This window comes from Stigmatopora argus, chromosome 18, assembly GCF_051989625.1.
Source record: "Stigmatopora argus isolate UIUO_Sarg chromosome 18, RoL_Sarg_1.0, whole genome shotgun sequence".
Lineage (NCBI taxonomy): Eukaryota > Metazoa > Chordata > Actinopteri > Syngnathiformes > Syngnathidae > Stigmatopora > Stigmatopora argus.
Genome location: NC_135404.1, coordinates 8,758,373 through 8,780,990, shown reverse-complemented (window position 1 = coordinate 8,780,990; position 22,618 = coordinate 8,758,373). Strand labels below are relative to the sequence as shown.

Sequence of the window (22,618 nt, the reverse complement as noted above, 5' to 3'; positions counted from 1 at the left end):
GGACATTTTATCACTTAGTAGTAGATTTCTTTTTTTATTTCTTCTTTTCAGAGCAGCTTTTAGTGTGAAAATGTATCCACTTCCTGCGGTGGAAACCTTGCACTATCTGCGCTTGGGTGACATCACCATCAGGCGTCAGCTGTGCAACGGACATGCGCAGAAGGGTAAACACGCGCGTGCGTGTGCGCGGATGATTCAGCAGAGCCTCCCTGGAATGAAACCCGTAAAACTCCTTTCTTTATTCACCTGTTTTGTTCTCGTCACGGAGGATCGCCGACGTCTGACTCCTGACGTCTACCGCCTCCTGCATCGCGTCTCTCCCGGCCAAGAAGGAAGGGGACACCGTTGTCCTCCAGGCCGCCATTTCCGCATTTTCCGCACTCCAGATGCTGCTTAGTGGCGACAGGTGAGCCGCTTGCCTTACTCATGCACGCTACACAAACAAACACAAACTGCTTTTTTGTGATAAACTTCTCATGTATTCTAATTGATCTACATGCCCATTGACATATTTTGCACAAGTGACCTAAAAACCTTCCATCTGCTCAATTTAGCCTTAAATTGGCCCCAAAAAAGTCAATCGTCTTTTGAATGGTCTCATTAAGGTGAAGCATAATATTGGACAGAAAAGTAGCATCCTTGTAGGAATTTTGATGATATCCATGTTGAGTGTATCACGTAAACTATAGTCTGAATAAAAATAATGCAAAGATGGTTAGATTCATCCAATGTTTATTAACCTCTATAGGTTTAAAATTCAATGTAATTCTGGCAGCGAGTCATAATAACAGCATGTGTGATGAAACATCTAATAAAATAAAGGTATGCAAATGATTTTTTCTCAATTGGAACAGAACCAGTTTCCTTTGGCACGTGCATAATTAATATTGTAAATTTTCCACATAAGCCAAATGCGTTCTGAATGGGAACAGACATTGTTTGACAACACCCATGACACAACAAAAGCTTTGTCATAGCAATGCTAATATTTTGTTAGTCATCTTATTCACAGCATAATTCCCATTTTAATAAAAAAAGAACATTTCAGCAGATGTATGATAAGGCAGAATCACGAAGGCCTTAAATGGGTCAAAACGTTTATTGTGTTTCTGAATTGGAGTACGCAGCATGTTTGACAACACACCCATCATTGTTCATGTTGAATGTCTCATGGAAAAACTAATCTACTTAAAGACACACGTCGAGCGACATTTTGTCGCTGATGAGGTCAATCGATGTGTGTGTATGTGATTGTGTGTCTTAATGCGAAAGGTTGTCACCTTGAAATGGTTAAAATGCCAAGAGATTTCCCAATGAGAGCACATCATTGCATATCATTTGACGTTATTTTAAATGTCTTTCACTACAGTGTGCTTCCAGTGTGTTAAATCATTTTAAATCAGTCTGATTAGTGATGTTGGTTCTTAAAAAAGCGATTATGAGTAATTGACTTAGTCATGCTAATAAATAAAACCAAACATGAATAATTTTTCCTTGTTTAGCTGAACCTTCATAGTTTTGGTTTTGATGATGAATGAATAAGCATTTTGTAGAATCTTTGGAAGACGGAGTCTAATTAAAATGCAGGTTAGCTTGTCTGTTTTGTAAATTTTGGGTGTTTATAGGAAGTAGATGGAGTCAGGCGGTTCCCTGTTGTGAAACTTTTGTCTCGTGCCCATCAGAAATGAGGTGTTTGGACCACAGGGCTGTGAGGAGACAGAGCGTCTTTGTTCTGCATCAGTGATGGTTTCTAGTGGGGTTCACCGCCCCCCCTGATTGAAGCCTTCCAAGTACAACAGAGAAGTTGTCCTCTGCCAGGTTGCCATGACGCTGGCGAGGGTGGTCTTTGCTGCAACTTTTGAATTTGGGGACTCAAGTCACGTGACTTGGCTTTACTAGGAGAACGTCCGTTTTTAGGATTTGCTTGGGTAAAATATACCAGTGACCTAACTTGGTAAATCTTCCATATTGCTTGTCCAATCACATTCAGATGACTTCATCCACTTATCAATGCACCTTTGAGCTCACGTTGTCGCAATGTAAAAGATGAAGGTCCGAAGGTGCTTGCTTGCAAGGACAGGTGCACGGGTTGTATTGTTTGTCAGGATAAACGGAGTGCTTATACTTCCTGTTTTGAATGTTTTGGCTGATATGTGATGGCTCTTCTTCTGCATTTCCTGCCAATGTAGACCTCAAAGTGCCTCCCCCTTCCGGGTGCAGGCACTCAAAGAGCGAGCGAGACGATGAATCTGGCCGTCTGATTTTTGTTCAGCTGGTTGGCTGGATAAATGGAGCATGAAGACATTGTTGATGTATGCTCAGCGGGAACCGTGTGACCTCACAAAGGATGAGGAGGGATGAAGACAATGAAAAATGTCATTGGCAGCGTTGGGTAATATAATGTCATTGTAGTAGATTCTACCGTTGACTATATCAAATGCAAAGTCCAATAGCTGACATTGATATCGGTGGGACGTCACTGATTAATCTATATTGTCTACATCCAAAACGTAGGCATCAATATACAAAATGCATTTTTTTTAAATCTAGAAAATATAGAGATAAAAAATATTTTCAGTTTTCCACTTTTGCTTATTTCACGTAATTAAAAAAATTAAATATATTTCTTAAAATCTGATTATTCGGTTTCCTTTTTAAATGAAAAACAAATGATTTAAAGATATTTAATATTTTTCCTCTAAGAAAAAAAAAATCAAGTAATAATTTTTTTCAAAACCAAACCCCTGAAAATAGAGGTTTTGTTCCACTCAATCTAAAACTATTTTAAAAAAATCTAAAATTTAGAACCCTTAACCCTTACTCTTATTTTACCTATGTTTTCCTTTTTAATTATAAACAAAATATTCATCCATAAAAACAAATCCTATATTTCCCCCATTTTCTGATCGAATAAACCCAAATAGATATTAAAAATCAACTACAAGAGAATAGCTGCTATTAAGAAGCTGAAATTGAGGATTTGGACTCATTTTAATGTCTATAAATGATCTATCCACTATCAAAAAAGCTATCCACTCATTAATCCATTACTTTTGGCAGCCTAATTGGAAGACAAAAAGGACTCTTGGAACAAAAAATCGTAACTACGACATGACCCGAATGAATTTGATACCCCTGGTCTGCAATAAAGAAATCTCTTTGCAGTGAAAAGTCCAAATCACCAGAAAGCGTTTTTTTATAGTCCCTTCCAAATCCATGTCACCTTCACGCTAACCCGAATGTCACCCCAGTGCTATCCCACTCACGCTAACATCAAGTTGTGATCTGACTGTCCTCCCGGAGCAGATGTTGTGAGTCTGCCTGTTACCCTTGCTTGCTTTTTTAAACCCCTTAAAATCCGGGAGCAGGAAAGAAAGCTCACGTGTAGATTACGGGTGCGGTTATGTAAGTGCACCTTCTATCAGATGACTCCTTTTCCTCCCTGAGGAGCTCATGAAGCTCATGATGCTTAGATAAAAGCGGCGCTTATCATCTGCTCTTTTCGTTTCTGCTCGCTAGTTGGGTTTGGTTATCGCAGCAGGATAAGTTGTTTTTTATGGACGGGCCAATTTCCAAGACGTGGATTTTAGTTTGTCGTCGGTGCTGCTGACTACTTGGCAGGTAAACGTTTTGTTTCTATTGGGTTGAAGCCTGTAAATTTTGAAACTAACAAAGAAAGACAAACTAAATACATAGAAATATGCAAACAAAAAAGCTAAAGGTAAATATCTTTGAAAAAAATAAATGCAATTTGTCAGCCATATATCCATTCATTAAGACTGCTTATCCTTGTCCCTGAATGCAATTTAAAAATAAAACATAACACAGATTTAAAAAAGTTAACAAAGAATAGCTTTATTTTGAAGACTCGTGTTTATTACAGTTTGTCACTGTGGTTTCATTTTTTTGTTTTAAGTTTCACGAGCAAAACCTGAGTGACATGCCAATTAAAACCATAATCGGCAACAAATCTACCCTATTAGAACAAAACAGCTGCTTTGTCTGGCCTCTCCCCAGCCTAAGGGAACACGTGTGTGTGTGTGTGTATGTGTGTGTGTCTGCGTACGTGCACGTTTTACACTGGATCTACAGGGTGTGTCTGTCTGACAGTTAACACTCGTGTTCATTTTATTACGTGTCTGTGTTTACACAACACACACAGGCGTGTTTCAGAAGACGACGGCCAATCAGAAAGTGTTGTGAAAATATTGTGTACTGGTGGAGGGAGGCAAGTTTCACTGTTTTGGTGGAGGTGGTCGTGGTCACAAGGCAGAATTTTTGCTGACAATTGAGACAGACTTTGGGGCATTCATTCATCTTCCGTACCGATGATATGTTTTTCTATCCAATCATTCGTTTTCTGGACCGCTTATCTTCACTCTAACCCTGTTCAACCAACTTTAGGTCATTAAAAAAACCTTATAGGCTATCGACATGCCTTGTGTGGTGTTAAGTTGTTAATAATAAACAAGGACCGACAACTAATCGTCGTCTTTTCTTCTGCCCTCAGCTCCTCTTTTTCCCGAGCCGCGTTGTCGCCATCTGATGTCCGCCAGCGCCATGCCCACCCCGGTATCCAGGTTGCCCAAATTCAGCTCGTGGTCCAAAAGTTCGAGTCCCACGCCCGCCGCCACTCCTTCACATTCCTTTTCCACCCCCCGCATTCCTAATGGCTTCTACCACCACCCCGAGCCAGCGGGGGGCAACGGGACCACCGTCGGATCGGCGCCTCCAACGAGACGAACCGGAAGCTTTCGCACACCTCAGAAGTATTCCTTCAAATTGAGCAAAGACGATGAGGTGGCAAACGGGGGCGGACAAGTTGAACGCAACGATTCTACCCACCGGGACACTCATTTCAAATCTGCTGCAGACACATCACTTCCAGTTTATAAAAATGCACCTTCTGTCCCTAAAACGGGGCTTCCTATCCCTAAAAACAAACTTCCCGTTTCCAAATCGAAACTCGCCGGGTCCACACAAAAACTCAATGGCTGTTCTGGATCCAAATTGCGTCCACCTCAGCGGTCCATTCGATCCTTTTCCGCTTTGACTTCTAGTCCAGATTCTGGATTGGATTCTTCACTCCCGGCGGCCCGCTCCCGCTCCACGGGCAACCTCGGCTCGACGCCGCATTCCCGCCTCACCAAGAGCGGCAGCGTACGCTCATGTGGCCTGACGGTCCAGGGCCGGGCGTCCCCCAGCACCTATGGCTCCTCTCCACTCCTCAATACAAAACTGAGTAAGAAGCAGTCCACTACTTCAGGTGTCCAAGCTGGGCCGGCGAAAAAGCAGCTGCTGCCGTCTCCAAAGACCAACGGTATTAGTTATAAGCTATCAAGGCCCTCCCTCAATAAGCAACCCCGGACCATGGGGGTCAATGGTAGCCAAGAAATACTTAAAAGCTCAGTGGAGACGTCGACCTCCACAGAAAGCAGCCCAGGTGACTCATCCTAATTTAGACTTCAATTGAAATGTTTCATATGTAATCCAACATGACTAAAAAGTCAATAGAAAGGACAGTATTTTGTTACCTGACCTCAAAGTTGTGCTTCGTTTTCCAGCGCGCACTCCTGAAGCTACCCAGTCGAAGAGACCGCCGTCCCGAGAGCCTTCCAACCCGGGTGAAACTCTGGAGGACATGTCCCTGTCTTCCAGCTCCTCAATGGATCACGACCGTGCCAGTCAGGAGTACATGGACGACTTTGACAACCTGGGTAAGGGTCTCAATGCCTCGCCGTTCTGAGACCACCACGCCTTTCCCCTCATGGACCTTCTCGCCTTTCCCCTCATGGACCTTCTCGTCGTCGTCTAGGAAACGGAGGCACAGTCACCTTCCTCCTCGCCAAGAACGACGAAGACGACTCGGGCCTGGACCGATCGTGCGCCGCGTTCTGTGACCGCGAGGTGACGGGAAATGGAGTTGCCGTAGCAACAGAACTCCATTTCTTGGACGACACTTTAGACTGGACCCGCGGGACTATCACAGGTGAGTTACTTTGGCGTATTAAATCTTAAATGCTCCCCTAATTGATTTCTTTATCACCAGGTGACAATGGAGAGAACCATCTGACCCCGTTTTCCCACCACATCGGGTCTAGTCCATCCGACTATCATGAGCAGGTAAAAATCTAATTATATCTGTCCTTAATAATCTGATAGTTTCTATTTTTTTATAGTATTGAATGAATGTTTTTTTTCTTTTCTTGGTCCAGGGTGGCTCATCCCTGGATTTGTCCCCCTCGGACAGCTACGGCTCCGGAGGCATCTACATGTGGGACGAAGAGGGCCTAGAGCCACTAGGGAGCGCCGGTTCACAACAAGCAGGGGAGTGCGGGCTCTCGCCGCATGTGGGCAGCTTTGACTCTGACGTCAATAGCAGCGTAAGATGCTAATGCTACACCTCATTATTACGATGGAATATTCAACACTTATTCACTAAAAACATGGTAGATTAATTTATTGTAATAAAATGTCAAAAAGAACAGTGATTTCCCATGTTGATTTAATTTTTAAAAATTGGTTTATTATTATTGTCTTTTTATACATAATACAAGCCAGAGTCAACAATTTAAAATCATTGAAATTTATTGATTGCGAATTTGCAGTATTACAATTTTTGATAATATTGTTCTTTCCAGGACGCCCTCACCAATGTGGACTCCTGTGATTTAAATGACGACGACCTCATGCTGGACGTCGACTTTCCTGATGACATTTCAACACACACTGGTGTGGAAACTCAACTTTGACCTCCAAAAGCACTTTAGCTTTCATACTTGGATTGAGTGTATGTATGTTATGGTAAATGCTAAAATTAGCGAGTGCGGCTCGCCCAACAGATGGAGATGGGACGTCGCACATGGCCGAGTGGAGGAGGAGGCAGCTCTGCTGGGGCACTCAAGATGTCCACAGTGATGACAGGTGAGTTATTTTCCCGTTCCACCTAAAGGATTTCCTGAGGTTACCATACTAAGACGACTACTGTGTGGTGCCAGGGAGGAAGGATGCGACGGCATGGACCGAGAAGTCACTCTGGATCTCTCGCTTCATAGGTGACGACTTAAAAATTAGAATATATAGCTGAAAAATCATGGCCAAAGTCAAAATTTTAATAAGTATATATAGAAATATGCGCAAGTGAGGGATAAAGAGTGGTATTTGATCCATTACCAGACTAGTACCTTAAAATGTCTTTTCCCTTTTGGAAAAAAATAAAAATTATACACATCAGTTCCAGAGGATAAAAAATATATGCCTGTGCGTAATGGTATTTTCCTACACCTTACCCCAACATGTTCATATTCGGTATCTGTTCTCATTTTGAATTTGGCTCAAACCTCTTTTCTGAAGGTTCACCTTCCTTAACATTTTCCTTGCAAGTAAAAAAAATCTACTTAAATCAGGCCATTCGTATCTCAAGGCATCACTACATTTTGATGGAGATTAGCTGGCTAACCTAGCTCCATAGCTTTTTGAACGGATTCCACCCCCCCAGGACTGTCAGCGTGGACGTGGATGGCCTGGCAGAAGACTTTGGCGCCCTCCGGTCTCAGCTTGAACACCTGCGGAGGTGTCTGCTGCAGGTAAGCACCCTCATTCAACCCATTTTTTTACAATAGTTGAATCCACCCTCGCGTCCGACTGTAACTCGCTTTAGGAGGACGACACGGACGACGACACTTTGACAACGGATAGGCTCAGCCCTGAAGATGGCGACCAGTCGCAGGTGAGCACGGGGCATTGTTGTTTGCATTTTGGGAAAAGCCCTCAGCGACCTTGTTCTTTTGCCAGACTGCCTCTTTATAAACATCATCTGTTTGCATGATTAGGTAGAGGCTCTCCTACAGGAAGTTCAGCAGCTCAAAGAGGATGTGAGGAACAAAGATCAGATCATTTCAAAGCTCACCCTACAGCTGGTCAGTTCGCCTTTTCAAATCCCATATCTTTTAACACCCTCAGAATATTTGGGAATTTTCCTCCGCAGGCTGTAGCCCCAGCAACCAGCAGGTGTCGATGTTCAACAGAGAGGATGGAAAAGACGGAGCAACACACGCAGACAAGCGCGGTGGCAGCGGGCGAGGGCGTGGCCTCCCAGACGCCCTGGAGGGACCGCACGGTAAAAACACACCCCTCACCTAAATTAGATAACTTTATTCATCCCGTATTTCATTGTCACAGTAGCAATAGGGTGAGAATACAGACAGTAAAATACATAAATAAATAGGAAATAAGTAGCAATAGGGTGAGAATACAGACACAGTAAAAGACATAAATAAATAGGTAATAAATAAGTTAATAAATACATACATACACAGATGCACATGTATATGGTTGGTATTAACATTCACCCACCCACCTTTATGACCTGTCTCCAGTAAATTTCTAGAAATCCCCATTTTGGAAAAATTAATGTTTAAATTGGAAGCAAGGGTAACTCATGATTTGGATGACAGCACTCAAGTCAGAGACTTTAAGAATCTGAAAATCGATGTATCACTATCTCTGCAGCGTACAATTTGGACATGATTGCTATCCCTTTGTTGATCGACCCCCGACCCACCCATCATTGTTTTGTTTTGCCCCATCCCTCAGACATTCCCTCCTCCCGCCTTCCTCTCTCCACCTTGGCAGTACCAACGCTCCAGACCTTATGGTGGGAGGGCCAAACCCAGCATTCCCTCCCATCTTGCTAGAAAAAGTGAGTGTTGCCCCTTCCTGCAAGCCACCCCTTTTCACCATGCATGCTGACTAAATGGCTTTTAATTCAGATGAATTATAGCTAATCTTTCACATTTTAAATATTCCCCAGGTTTGTGGTGACACATCTGTGGCATGCTTTTATCTTAATACAACACAGATTAATGTGTTTAAACATATATTGAAAGCACCCCTGGATTGATTCATGAGTGCCCGAATTAGGTTTTGCTAATTGTCCCATTTATTTATAGTGCAACTGTCTATTAATGGTAGTTTATTAAACGTAGCTCTAACACTCAGAGGGAGACGGAGTGAGTGTGAGAGAGCGTAAGAGTGAGTGTGAGCGTGAGTGAGTGTGAGGGTGGGAGAGTGAGAGGGAGTGTGAGAGGATGTGAGCGTGAGAGAGCATGAGAGTGTGCAAGTGGGTGTGAGCGTGAGAGTCAGAGGGAGGCTAAGGAGTGTGAGAGAATGTGGGCGTGAGTGTGGGCGTGAAAGTGAGTGAGTGAGAGTAAGAGTGAGAGTAAGAGTGAGTGTGAGAGTTGGTGTTAGAGTGAGTGAGTGTGAGAGTTTGTGTTAGAGTGAGTGAGTGTGAGAGTTGGTGTTAGAGTGAGTGAGTGTGAGAGTAAGAGAGTGACTGTTAGAGTGAGTGTGAGAGTAAGAGAGTGACTGTTAGAGTGAGTGTGAGAGTAAGAGTGACTGTTCGAGTGAGTGTGAGAGTAAGAAAGTGATAGGGAGTGTGAGAGTGAGTGAGTTAGTGAGAACTAGTGAAAGAGTGTGAGTGTTTGAAAGAGTGAGTGATTGTGAGAGTGAGTGTGAGAGTGAGTCAGTGAGTCTGAGAATAGTAAGTGTGAGAGTGAGTAGTATGATTTTAAAAACGATTTAGTATATTTTTTAATATTAGTTTGCGTGTAAAACTTCTTTTTAAAACAAACTTAAATTTAAACCCTAACCCCCCTCCATAACTTAAGATAGACGTCTAACAATTCGACTCATTTTAATTCCCAAAGTATTTTTATGAGTAAAATGTTGGTGTAGTCACAGAAATAAGAAACAAATTATTGTTTGCTGTCATGTTTATTCTCACCAAGTCGCAAAATAGATTAAATGGAGAAAACATCTGCAGTGGACTTTTTCCACTGAAAAAAAACAGTGTAAAACATTTAAATCGTAGCTAAAATGGTGTCTCTGCCGGCACGAAGCTGCTACAATATTAACCGACTGAAATATGGATAAGCTCACGAAGGTTAATTTCATTTATTAATGAGTCTACATTAACCAGGCTGAAGACGAAAACTCGGGCTCGACCAGGGTTGTTGCTTTCATCTCAGTCCACTCGGGTAACATTTCACCGTCATCTTCTGACGCCTCGCTCTGTCCTGTCTTGTTTGCTTCCTTTCACCTTCACCTCGATCAGGAGTGGAAACACTCGTGCTGTACTTCAGTGACACGCCCTGGTACGGTTTGCCACCTTCTTTGCACTACATTGCACCCTTCAAGGGACACCTGCATGGAAATAAATACATATATAGTGAGAGTGAGTGTGTGTGTGTGTGTGTGTCTGAGTGTCTGAGTGTCTGAGAGTTAGTGAGTGTGTCTGAGTGTGAGTGAGTGAGTGAGAGTTAGTGTGTGGTGAGAGTTAGTGTATGTGTCTGAGTGTGAGTGAGTGAGTGAATGAGAGTTAGTGTGTGGTGTGTGTGTGCTGCGTGCGTGTGGTGCGTGTGTGTGTGTGGTGCGTGCGTGTGTGTGGATCGTGTGTGTGTGTGGGTGGTGCATGTGGTGTGTGGGTGTGTATGGTGCGTGCGTGTGGTGTGTATGATGCGTGCGTGTGGTGTTTGTGTGGTGCGGTGCGTGTGTGTGGTGCGCGTGTGTTAAGTGTGTGTGTGGTGCGCGTGTGTGTGTGTGGTGCGTGCGTGTGTGGTGCGTGTGGTGCGTGTGTGTGTGGTGCGTGTGTGTGTGTGGTGCGTGTGTGTGGTGCGTGTGTGTGTGGTGCGTGTGTGTGTGTGTGGTGCGTGGTGCGTGTGTGTGTGTGGTGCGTGTGTGTGTGTGGTGCGTGTGTGGTGCGTGTGTGTGGTGCGTGTGTGTGGTGCGTGTGTGTGGTGCGTGTGTGTGGTGCGTGTGTGGTGCGTGTGTGGTATGCGTGTGTGTGGTGCGTGGTGTGTGTGTGGTGCGTGGTGCGTGGTGTGTGTGTGGCGCGTGTGTGTGGCGCGTGTGTGTGGCGTGTGTGTGTGGTGCGTGTGTGTGTGTGGTGCGTGTGTGGTGCGTGTGTGTGGTGCGTGTGTGTGGTGCGTGTGTGTGGTGCGTGTGTGTGGTGCGTGTGTGGTGCGTGTGTGGTATGCGTGTGTGTGGTGCGTGGTGTGTGTGTGGTGCGTGGTGCGTGGTGTGTGTGTGGCGCGTGTGTGTGGCGCGTGTGTGTGGCGCGTGTGTGGGGCGCGTGTGTGGGGCGCGTGTGTGGTGCGCGTGTGTGGTGCGCGTGTGTGGTGAGCGTGTGTGGTGCGTGTGTGTGTGTGGTGCGTGTGTGTGGTGCGTGGTGTGTGTGTGGTGCGTGCGTGTGTGTGTGTGGTGCGTGCGTGTGTGTGGTGCGTGCGTGTGTGTGTGGTGCGTGCGTGTGTGTGTGGTGCGTGCGTGTGAGTGTGTGTGGTGTGTGTGTGATGCGTGCGTGTGTGTGGTGCGTGCGTGTGAGTGTGTGTGGTGCGTGCGTGTGTGTGGTGCGTGTGTGTGTGGGTGTGGGTGGTGCGTGTGTGTGTGGGGTGCGTGTGTGTGTGTGGTGCGTGTGTGTGTGTGGTGTGTGTGTGGTGTGTGTGGTGCGTGTGTGTGGTATGCGTGTGTGTGGTATGCGTGTGTGTGGTGCGTGTGTGTGGTATGCGTGTGTGTGGTGCGTGTGTGTGTGTGTGGTATGCGTGTGTGTGGTGCGTGTGTGTGTGTGCTGCGTGTGTGTGTGGTGCGTGTGTGTGTGTGTGGTGCGTGTGTGTGTGGTGCGTGTGTGTGGTGTGTGTGTGTGGTGCGTGTGTGTGGTGCGTGTTTGTGGTGCGTGTTTGTGGTGCGTGTGTGTGGTGCGTGTGTGTGTGTGGTGCGTGTGTGTGTGGTGCGTGTGTGTGTGGTGCGTGTGTGTGTGGTGCGTGTGTGTGGTGCGTGGTGTGTGTGTGGTGCGTGCGTGTGTGTGTGTGGTGCGTGCGTGTGTGGTGCGTGTGTGTGTGGTGCGTGTGTGTGTGGTGTGTGTGTGTGTGTGGTGTGTGTGTGGTGCGTGCGTGTGTGTGTTGCGTGCGTGTGTGTGTGTGGTGCGTGTGTGTGGTGCGTGTGTGTGGTGCGTGTGTGGTGCGTGTGTGTGGTGCGTGCGTGTGGTGCGTGCGTGTGGTGCGTGCGTGTGTGGTGCGTGTGTGGTGCGTGTGTGGTGCGTGTGTGGTGCGTGTGTGGTGCGTGTGTGTGTGTGGTGTGTGTGTGTGTGGTGCGTGCGTGTGTGTGGTGCGTGCGTGTGTGTGGTGCGTGCGTGTGTGTGGTGCGTGCGTGCGTGTGTGTGGTGCGTGCGTGTGTGTGGTGCGTGCGTGTGTGTGGTGCGTGCGTGTGTGTGGTGCGTGTGTGTGGTGCGTGCGTGTGTGTGGTGCGTGCGTGTGTGTGGTGCGTGCGTGTGTGTGGTGCGTGCGTGTGTGTGGTGCGTGCGTGTGTGTGGTGCGTGCGTGTGTGTGGTGCGTGCGTGTGTGTGGTGCGTGCGTGTGTGTGTGGTGCGTGTGTGTGTGGTGCGTGTGTGTGTGGTGCGTGTGTGGTGCGTGTGTGTGTGGTGCGTGTGTGTGTGGTGCGTGTGTGTGTGGTGCGTGTGTGTGTGGTGCGTGTGTGTGTGGTGCGTGTGTGTGTGTGGTGCGTGTGTGTGTGGTGCGTGTGTGTGTGTGGTGCGTGTGTGTGTGTGGTGCGTGTGCGTGTGTGTGTGTGGTGCGTGTGTGTGGTGCATGTGTGTGTGGTGCGTGTGTGTGTGTGGTGCGTGTGTGTGTGTGGTGCGTGTGTGTGTGTGGTGCGTGTGTGTGTGTGGTGCGTGTGTGTGTGTGGTGCGTGTGTGTGTGGTGCGTGTGTGTGTGTGGTGCGTGTGTGTGTGTGGTGCGTGTGTGTGGTGCGTGTGTGTGGTGCGTGTGTGTGTGTGTGGTGCGTGTGTGTGGTGTGTGTGTGTGGTGCGTGTGAGTGTGTGGTGCGTGTGGTGTGTGTGTGTGGTGCGTGTGTGTGTGTGGTGCGTGTGTGTGTGTGGTGCGTGTGTGTGTGTGGTGCGTGTGTGTGTGGTGCGTGTGTGTGTGGTGTGTGTGTGTGTGTGTGGTGCGTGTGTGGAGCGTGCGTGTGTGGTGCATGCGTGTGTGTGTGTGTGTGGTGCGTGTGTGTGTGTGGTGCGTGTGTGTGGTGCATGTGTGTGGTGACTGTGTTGTGTGTGGTGTGCGTGTGGTTTGGTGTGCGCGGTGTGTGTGTGAGAGTGAGTGAGTGTGAGAGAGAATAAGTTGCGTGTGAGAGTGAATGAGAGCATGACAGTGAGTGAGAAAGTAAATGAGTGAGTCTAAGAGTGATTGAGAGAGTGCGTTTGATAGATTCAGGGTGAATGATTGAGTGAGTAGGTGTGAGAGTGACAGAGTGAGTCAGAGAGTGTGAGTGACAGAGTGACAGAGCGAGTGAGCAAGTTTGAGAGTGATTTTGAGAGTGATTTTGAGAGTGAGTCAGGGTGAGTGACTGAGTGAGTGGGTGTGAGAGTGACAGAGTGAGTCAGAGAGTGATTGAGAGAGTGAGAGTGAGAGTGACTGAGAGAGCAACAGAGCGAGAGCGAGCAATAGGCCGAGCGAGGGAGTGAGTGAGAGTGTGAGATTCTTACAAAGTCTTGGGGGTTATTTTCAAAGGCTCCTGTTGCCGCACACAACATCGAGGAGAGTCAATGTCGCCCCTCTTCTGGGTCGTTTCTCGTATTCTGCATAGTAGACATATCATAGTTGTCAGAAACAAAAAAACTGTAAGTGAAACCACTCGCCATTTCCCGGATTGACCACAATTTGGCTAGTACCCTCTACATTGCGGCTATTCACCAATTCTCCATAGGTCCTGGAAACTATTAATCGCAATAAACGAGGTATTACTGTATATTCAAAAACTCACCTTTGGATTTTCGGATTGCAGTCCGTACGAATATTTCAAAGAAAAAACTAGTTGAATCGTGCATGGTTGTGCACACGAGAACACAGTTACTTCACCCGTCACTTTCTTTTAACTTAGCATGTCTTCTCTCATACACACTCCCTCAGACTTCCGCCAGGGGTCAGTACTGACAAAGTTCTACTTGACTCCAATTGTTGCAGTTCACTTGTTTCATTGGAGGCTCAAATATTTAACATGGCGCCAACTTTGGCTCGATGGCGGGTTAAGTAAACAGTATAAACTTGTGTAAAGATTTTGTGTTGCTTTTGGGCAAATGTTGCTAACACGAAACTCTATCAATTGGCCAATCTGATACAAAGCAAACTGTAATGTCACAATGCTCTATTTTTACCACGAGAGATTTCAACATTATTTTTTTATGTATTTCAGCCACAGGTATTTCGTCCCTCCCCCACGGAAAACCAGAACCCACTAGCCAACCCGCCGGCAGACAGAAGCTCCGCCCCCCCCCCCCCCCCCCCCCCCCCCAGCCGGCTCAGCACATCCCAACGCCCCCCCGCCCCAAGGTCGCCGCGTCCGCCTTGTGAGACCCGCCTTTTCCGACGCTTCCCGTGTGAGAACGTGAACTGACCTCTTCCCAGCATGCAATAGGAGGCGGCCGATGGTGGCTAGCGAACCTCCCGACCTGAACTCTGTTGCGAGGAAGTCTATTTAATAAGTTATCTTATTTATTGAGCACTGTGACACCGTTTTATCATTTGGCAGCGCTTCGTTTTCGCAGCTTGTGCTTGTTCTGAAAATATGCAACGGAATAAAAATCGTGCTGTCCCTTTAAGTGCTGCTCAGCCCGTTTGAACATTTGATCAATATCATGGATATCCATCTTAAGAGCCCTGTAGTATTTATTACACATTTTGTCCTCTCCACTTTCATACTAGTGATTCAACTAACATACATTTGTATTATATTACAAGTGAGGCAAATGATAGTTAAAATTCTATAACAGTATACATAGTTGTAGCTAGAAAAAATGTCAGTCAGTCTTTCGATTAGTTTGCTGAACTGTCTAACTACGTAGTGAGGACAAAGTGTATACTATGACTTGAACTTTAAGGTGGATATCAACTTGCACTATCGGACTGAACAAAATACAACGCATCATTGACTTTTGGCTCATAAAGAACCACTGGATAATGTCATACCTTTTCATGTCCATTTCGGTGGGACAGTAGCATCCTCTGCTGCCTCGACGATGGAAAACCACCACGCAGACCTCTGCCAAGGCTAAAACAACCCAAAATTGGATTTCACTATTCATGCATAATAAACCTTTATACAGACAAATGGAGCATATGACTATAATCACGTATATTCTCTCTGATCTGTTGGAACAATCATTATTAAAATGGCTAAATATGCACTGAATGGGTATCTGGCTCTTTTTGTATGAATGTTTCAGTACTACTGACAGACGTCCAATCCATTTTCACTGGGAGGGCTTGCAGCAGTCATTCACTGCCAGCCTCTCCTAGTCGGAATGGCGTCGACAATGACAGTCAATTCATTGGGAGTAAAGTCTCACATCAGAAACTTTCACTTACCGTATTTTCACGACTATAAGGCGCACATAAAAGTCTTAAATTTTCTCCAAAATAGACAGGGCGCCTTATTATCCAGTGCGCTTTATATATGGACCAATACTAAAATTGTTATCACGATAAAATAAAACAAATCAGTCGATAGGCCAACTACGGCAAGAAGCCCCCCACTACTATTTTCCCGTAGAAAAAGTCCTGCGCAGTGACTGGCTGCGTCTATAAAAACGGTGCGTCCTTTGTGTGTTTAAAATACAGAAATAGCACTTGTTACTGACACTGCGGCTAAAAATACGATGCGCTGTATAGTCGTGAAAATACGGTACTTGTATAATGACAATAAAAAGCATTCAATTCGATTAAACATAGTCTTAAATAAACGGAATATGGAATTCAAAAATTTGCAGTCACGACAAAAGATCCTTCTAGCTCAAAAAATCAATTTCTCACAGTGCAAGTCAAACTAAAGTGCTTAACTCAACTTCTGAGGTAGCTTTAAACTAAAACCCAAATACATTTGCAGGCAATCCTGACTACCAGTAGTTCAAATTTGTCCTCTGTAGAGAACATTTGTAAACCTAAATATCTCCCGCCCAGTGCATCCTATCGCATTAATTGCTATATAGAGGACATTCAGAGCTTCCAATGATACCAAATTTATTTTGCAGTATTCCAATGACTTTACATAGATTAGGGAATTTAGAACTTTGTCTTAGAACAATTGTGATCATCCACTGTTAGCCCTCTCAAATAAAAAGAATTTACCATATTTTCACGACTATAAGGCGCACCACATTATAAGGCGCACCCTCAATGAATGATACATTTTAATTTTTTTTCCATATATAAAGCACACTGGATTATAAGGCGCCCTGTCTATTTTGGAGAAAACTTAAGACTTTTAAGTGCACCTTATAGCCATGAAAATACGGTAGTCTCTATTACCATCACCGATATCACATGATGAGTCAACTCACCTCAGAAAGTTTCACTTTGCCTGAAACGTGATTAACTACCGCCAGTCCTCCTGGTGCAAATGGAGTGGACGTCTATCGCTGTCAATCTGTGGAAAGAGAAGACAAGCGTGAGAAATGAAAGGGAAAAAAATCATTGGTTGTGCTTCATAAAATTTGCAGATGTGTTGACAAAAAGACATTTGAAAATGTGAACAGGTCTCAACACCTTTCCACTTCCTCTTCATCGGTGGTCTTCATCCCCCCTAAATCTCCCAGCTGACATTTGGAAAGGATAACAAGGACGAGAAAGCGCCAGTAATTGCTTCAATCCTGGCATCTCCCTCATCGTCCTTTGTTTTTTTTTCTTTTTTCTTTAGTCCACTGACACCCGCACGCAGACTAATTCACCTGAGAGCACCAGCAGATCAGGTGTAGTAGATAAGACAGGTTGCCATGGAGACACAGCGTAGCAACTGGCCAATGGGGTTTCGAAGAAAAAAAAAAATTATACACCTACTTTAACTTTGTGATTCTTCGCCCAGCTCAACTGTCTTGAGTTTGCGTCGACGCTGAAGTCTACGCTTTTGGCTTCGTGTTAGTTCTTTTTTTTCCTTCTATTTTTCGGGGTATCCTGTGGTGAGGGGCTGTCAATATTTCATCATCGGCGGCCAGCAGTTTCCATCACAAGAGATGGAGATGCCTCAGATGAACACTGTTTTTATACTTTGGGATTTATCTCCGCGATCAATCTTCTTTCCTTTTCTTAACTCCTTATCACACACAAAAAAGGACATATATCAAATCTTTTGCAAGGGTGCCTAGAGATGAATTTCATATTTACATGCTAACTCTTCTCCTCATCCTGTTTTGAGAACAAACTAGAAATGCAATTTACGAGGAGACGGTAAATAGACTAAAATTGCGAGCAATTCGGGCAGCCTCATTTAAAAAAGGTTTCAAATTGTTTATAAATATCACAAAATGTTGCTGAATTTTATATTACAGAAGTTTTCAGACTGCTATTTATTCAGTAAATTACATTTGGAAGCTCTATTTTTAAGTCTAAGATTGGTGGGAACTAATGTTTGGGTATGGAATCCAAAACTTGAGATTTAATATAGGATTCCCATTCTCTTAAAAAAAAATAACATGCATTTTAATTTTAAAAAACATATTGATGTACAGTGAAAGATAATATGAACTATATGGGTAGTTTTCTGTAGTAGCAAAAGCTTAGTCAGAGAAGTAACAGACTTTATAAGGCTTTTATACCCCAGAATTTAAAAAAATGCTATCTAGTCCTCCTGGATTGTGTATTTTCTCTACTGTGGGCTCGTCGCCCCCATTCCGACTCAGTGACAATGCTGAACGCTGAGTGACAACATCAAACAAAGTGGGCGCACTTTAGTTTCCCGCAGGCTGTCAACGCAAACAGCAAAGTCAACGAAAAAAAGGCCCCCGGCTTGCGTTTGCTGCCAAATTTATCACCAACAAGAAAATAACAGAGTTGATGAGATGGATTCCATGACAAAATAACAAATAGAACTCACATGCATCCAGTTTGATCTTCTCTTCCTTTTATGTATTTACTGCTTCACTGATATTTATCCAGTATTTCAGTAGGTGTAATTCAGGGATTGCGCTGCACATGATTTAACATCCCCAAAGAATTTAGTTTGTCACCTGCAACAGAAAAAGGAAATTTAACCCAGATGAGTTATTGTCATTAATTAATTAATCGTCTCTTTTTTGCATCATATATCATTGTAATGCTAATGATGTCTTCACTGACACAATTTCTATTGAAAAGAAATAAGAGCAAATGTCTGGCACAATTCTTTTTTTTTTTTACATATGTAAATAGCATTTTCTCTACACTTTGTTCATTCATAGCAAATTATTTATCCATATAAATTGAATGGATATTTGGTAAATGCGTTGGTGTGGTTTATTGTCTTTAACTTTGTTAACTGTTCTAATTTTGGGAGAATTTCTAATGGAATATATTAGATTTAACATGATTACTTTATGAAAATTAATTTAAATTTCTGCATTTCCTCCACTGTCAATTTAATTAAAATAATCGGATTAATCTACCCCAACCCCAAAAATAGAAAAAAATAAATTAAAAAATATATATACAAAAGGTACATGTTACACCTCGTTATCACCAAACCTGAAGCACAAAATGTTTAGAACATTTTGGAGTCATCTATTATGATCACACATTGAATTTCAATCAATGCACACACAAACACACAAACAAAAATACACTAACTTAAAGTTACAAACGTCAAACTGCAATTTAATTCACAAGGTGAATCTTGGAAAGCATTTCCCTCCAATAAACAAAACAGCCACAACAAAACCAAAGTGCCACTAAAGCACTTTCTGTGACGTTTAATAACAAAAAACATGAGCAACCATGCGCAAAACCCCCCTCAAAAAATAGCATCGTGCATACACAGAAATGCATTTTTAATGAGTCCAGCTCAGCTACTATTGTTATGAAGATGATGACTACAAAATGAAACATGTACAGCACCCCTGTTATTCTTCTCACGGGGTCACTGACCCAAATGTGACTTTATGACGCCATTGCCTTTTATCGCAAAAACACTCCGCCAAAAGTGGCGATCACGTGCCTACATCTGCAAAATAACGTTTAAATTGTGTCGTGTACACAAATTTACACACACAAACACACACTCAGCAGCAGATGGAAGCCGACTGGCAATTAACCTGCTGCACCATTAACGTGCCAATTCAGCTAACATACACACACACTAGCTTCGTTTTTGTTTTTAATGAAATCAAGGAAGGAAAAAAAACTATTTTATTGCCATCTCGGTCAAAATGGATAAAAAAAATGGTGGCGCTCTTGAGTTGATTTTAAATGGACTTCCCAATAAATCAAGTAAATGTTAGTAAGACATTGGAATAATATAGCGGTTACATTTATTGTCAAAGACAAGTCAACTATTTAATTAGATGTTCAACATTCAAAGTTTTTTGGTCGATTTTCCTATTTTAAATGAAGGTGGATGGCCCCCTGCTGCCTTTGACTAAAATCTTTACAGCTTTACAAATTTTCTAGTTATGTTTAAAGTCGGCACTGCTTTTATAGGTCTTTTTCATGTAGTTTTAGTGTTTTAGCGTTTTAGCTTTTAACGGAGATTGACTACGGGCTGTTGTTTTTAATTGCGTTTGCCGTTTTTAATGTGAAGCAAAGCACTTTGAATTACTTTGGCTTGAATTGTGCTTTCCAAACAAATTTGCCTGCACGGTGTTGTGATTTCAACCCACTTTAAGATGGCCAGCCCTCCCAGTCCCCCTCTATTGCCGTCAATAAGATACGAATAAACACTCACCTCAGAAACTTTCACTTGCACTAACACACGACCATTCACTGCCAGCCCTTCTAGCTCAAATTGGCTGCCATTGACCAATGAAAGAAGCCCAATCAATCACTCGAGGCAAAGGTATAAGTCAAACAAGAGCAACAAATTATGATAGAGCAGGCAAACACAAAATAAATCACTGGATGTGCTTCCCAAACATGATCATTTACAGCCAGCTCTCCCAGCTCCAATAAATTTGACACGCATTACCGTCATAGAGTGAATTAATGGTCCCCCCGAGGTGCTCTTCGGCAAAAATTGCAGCGCTTCTAAAGTTTTGTCCTCATGCAGCATTAATGTATGGATGCAGAATGCAAAGAGGAAATAAATATGAAAGGAGATAACTCACTTTGTGTTGCTGTGTGTGTGTGCGTATGTGTGTGTGTGTGTGTGTGTGTGGTCAGCCTTTGCTGCAGGTAAGGTTGACGTTGCGTGTGCCATCTTTATGTATGTTGCTGCAAAGACTGAATGTTTGAGTGTATGTGTGTGAAAAACAGTCAATTGTTGTTGGCGTTTCCTGCCGCCATTTTTGTTTTGGGATGACTTCACTGAGAAAATCCTTTTTTTCTGAATGACAATTACATTTTTCTAGAGAATTACTTGAGGGTTTTTCTTAATTTCCCCTGATGCCAAACCCGATTATAAGCGTTTTTTTTTCACGATATTAACTTTCACAGAAATAATTCCTGATTTTCCCCTTTTTAAATCAATAATTAATCAATAATTTTTTAATCCATTTTTTCTGTGTTTTTAGTTCAAAAATCATTTTGTAAAATCTAAAAATATTTACAAAAAGCTAAAATAAACATTGTTTTAGATCTATAAAAAAACCTGAATATTCAGGGCTTTTAATCCAGTTCTTTTAATCCATTTATAAAAAAAATCTAAATATTATATCTAAAATGGTCCGGCCCACATGAAATCGAGTTGACGTTAACGCGGCCCGCGAACCAACCCGAATCTGCCCCCCTTGATTTAGAGTGTTCAACCAGCCTATCTTGCATAATCCATTGCCAAGTAATCTCTGACCTCCCTAGCCCAACATTTAATCTCCTCCTCCATTTCATATCAAAAGCATATGCTGCCAATTACATTTATTTTTCTTTCTTAAATCCCTTTATTCTCTCCTGAGTTATCTCAAACACAAACAGGCACCCGAGCAGACATAGCGAATACATTACAGCTTTCCGCCGGTTCCCCTCACTGGCGGTGGTAATCCCATAGAATAACCCAGTTTGCATTCCGCACTATGCTTGTGTATTGTCCAGTCACATAAAAGTAAAAAATTGTCCACATGGGGGACATTGTGGCACATTACATTCCTCCCAGAGCCCGACAGCTTTCCCCGCTCGCTCCCCTGTTCCCATCTGAGCGTCCAAATACCCCGCAAATGACTTTTGATCCTCCTTTACAACTGCTCGCCTGCGCTCGCGTGTCTAATCACAACAAAGTCCAGGACAAGCCTGCTAAAAGGAGGCCACAAGACTCCCAGAGCTTCCTGGACGAGATGCGGATTATGCGGGGATGAGACGGCGTTACGTGGCAATGCCTTCTGGTTCTAAACGCAGGGGTCCCTATTGGCACAAAGGTTTTCTTTTTATCTCCCAGTCCAAATGGTTAAAGACAAATCAGACTAGACATTTTTCAATGGAACAGAAAGACATAAAAGTTAAATAATCTTATTGTCATTAGCATTACGTGCAAGTGGGCGTGCTGAATTATTGATAAAGCCTCATTCACGTGACCTTCACCTTTTCCGACTGCAGACTTTCATCTTTCCAGCGTTTAAAAAGAAAAACAGCTACGGATAACGAGAATAAAATGTCCTCCTCCCACCTCGAGACCTTGTCTTTTTTGCCCGTCACCAGCCTGTTCAATTAATTAAGTCAAGAGTCTTGGCCTCTTGACAACTTGAATCCCGCGTGCCCGACAAGTGTTGCTATTTTGAAAAAAATCTGGTGATATTTGTTGCATTTAATCAGCAATTTCTTTAACGGGAAAAATGCTTAGCTGGAATGCAAGTAGGTAATTGTTTGATTTATTTTGTATTCGTCTATGCATCGAAGGAAGCGCATATTTATGGGTCATGAAATACGTAATATACTAACCTGTCTGGTGCCTGTAGTTCACTGGGATAGGCTCCAGCACCCCCCAGAAAATGAATGAATAAGTGCATATTTCTGGCAAAAGCATTAATAATAGCTTTAGAAGGGCAAATTTCAGACAGTCGCCAAAATGTGTCCTTGCATATCACTAGCATAGATTAAAAAAATCTCAGGAAGGTGACAGTCTGCAATGGAAATTGAAAGACCACCTGCGAGGAGCATGACAAGACCACCCAATTACAACCTGTGTCGGAGTATTTTTAACTTCCTTTCATGAGGACAACTGAACACGCTAAGTCTGATTTTAATAAGCTAAAAATCACGATTGTGTTCGGTCTCAATAGACCCTCATTTTCAACAGTATTAAAAAAATAAATTTTAAATGTTAACTGAGGACTAATAGCTGGATATTCTTAATGGAATAATATGGTTCAAGGAAATAGAAAAAAAGCGGTGGGTGATACTGAAAAAGATATTTCAACACTGAAACACTAAAAAAAAATTATGAATTATTGCTCTGCAAGTTATCTTGCTCCTGATTTATACTCTCCTTTCACTCAGCCACGCCCCCCTGTACGGATTAAAACTCTACGCCCTGGAGGCCGGGTCCCGGAAACAGCGCAAACCGCAGACCCCCCACCCCTCATTTCCGCCCTCTTGATTATCATCAAATTTGCAGGATATGCGTTAAATATGAAATGGAGGAGCTGCTTACATTTCAGGTTAGAATGTCAATAGGGACAGAGGTG

At 43.6% G+C, this 22,618-nt stretch overlaps 3 protein-coding genes across 12 annotated transcripts in view; 2 read left to right on the top strand and 1 right to left on the bottom strand.

The window, feature by feature from the left end:
- The window catches only part of smim36 (small integral membrane protein 36), a 117,577-nt gene that overhangs the window by 41,968 nt on the left and 52,991 nt on the right, over nucleotides 1-22,618 (top strand). The gene's annotated exons all lie outside the window — the stretch shown is intronic.
- LOC144093250 (uncharacterized) lies at nucleotides 127-14,647 on the top strand. Of its 6 annotated transcripts, XM_077626609.1 has the most exons (16): nucleotides 127-406; nucleotides 4,511-5,443; nucleotides 5,565-5,717; nucleotides 5,816-5,989; nucleotides 6,050-6,123; nucleotides 6,216-6,383; nucleotides 6,642-6,732; nucleotides 6,843-6,924; nucleotides 6,999-7,055; nucleotides 7,499-7,586; nucleotides 7,661-7,729; nucleotides 7,833-7,919; nucleotides 7,988-8,119; nucleotides 8,596-8,701; nucleotides 10,115-10,154; nucleotides 14,242-14,328. In XM_077626609.1, the coding sequence occupies exons 2-16, from the start codon at nucleotides 4,546-4,548 to the stop codon at nucleotides 14,285-14,287; spliced, it is 2,265 nt and encodes a 754-aa protein (XP_077482735.1). In that variant the 5' UTR covers nucleotides 127-406; nucleotides 4,511-4,545; the 3' UTR covers nucleotides 14,288-14,328. The 6 variants fall into 6 exon arrangements, with proteins under 6 accessions (XP_077482735.1, XP_077482734.1, XP_077482730.1 ...); XM_077626608.1 differs by lacking the exon at nucleotides 8,596-8,701 and having other exon boundaries at nucleotides 14,242-14,647; XM_077626604.1 differs by lacking the exon at nucleotides 10,115-10,154 and having other exon boundaries at nucleotides 14,242-14,647.
- The window catches only part of LOC144093249 (glutamate receptor ionotropic, delta-1-like), a 108,872-nt gene continuing 95,759 nt past the window's right edge, over nucleotides 9,506-22,618 (bottom strand). For 2 of the 5 annotated variants that reach the window (XR_013306246.1, XR_013306250.1), the window contains exons 21-25: nucleotides 17,914-18,046; nucleotides 16,385-17,133; nucleotides 15,015-15,096; nucleotides 13,535-13,627; nucleotides 9,506-10,203 (exon numbers count right to left, since the gene is read on the bottom strand). The gene's annotated coding sequence lies outside the window, so the exon portion shown is untranslated. Of the gene's footprint in view, nucleotides 10,204-13,534; nucleotides 13,628-15,014; nucleotides 15,097-16,384; nucleotides 17,134-17,913; nucleotides 18,047-22,618 lie in introns of those variants that run through there. The other 3 variants (XR_013306247.1, XR_013306248.1, XR_013306249.1) reach the window with 3 other exon arrangements.

Coding starts and splice junctions, on each gene's coding strand:
- LOC144093250 (XM_077626604.1), top strand. CDS start 4,546: ATGTCCGCCAGCGCCATGCCCACCCCGGTATCCAGGTTGCCCAAATTC. Junction 5,990..6,049: donor GACCCGCGGGACTATCACAG/GTGAGTTACTTT, acceptor CTTTATCACCAG/GTGACAATGGAGAGAACCAT. Junction 6,733..6,842: donor TGACATTTCAACACACACTG/GTGTGGAAACTC, acceptor CTCGCCCAACAG/ATGGAGATGGGACGTCGCAC.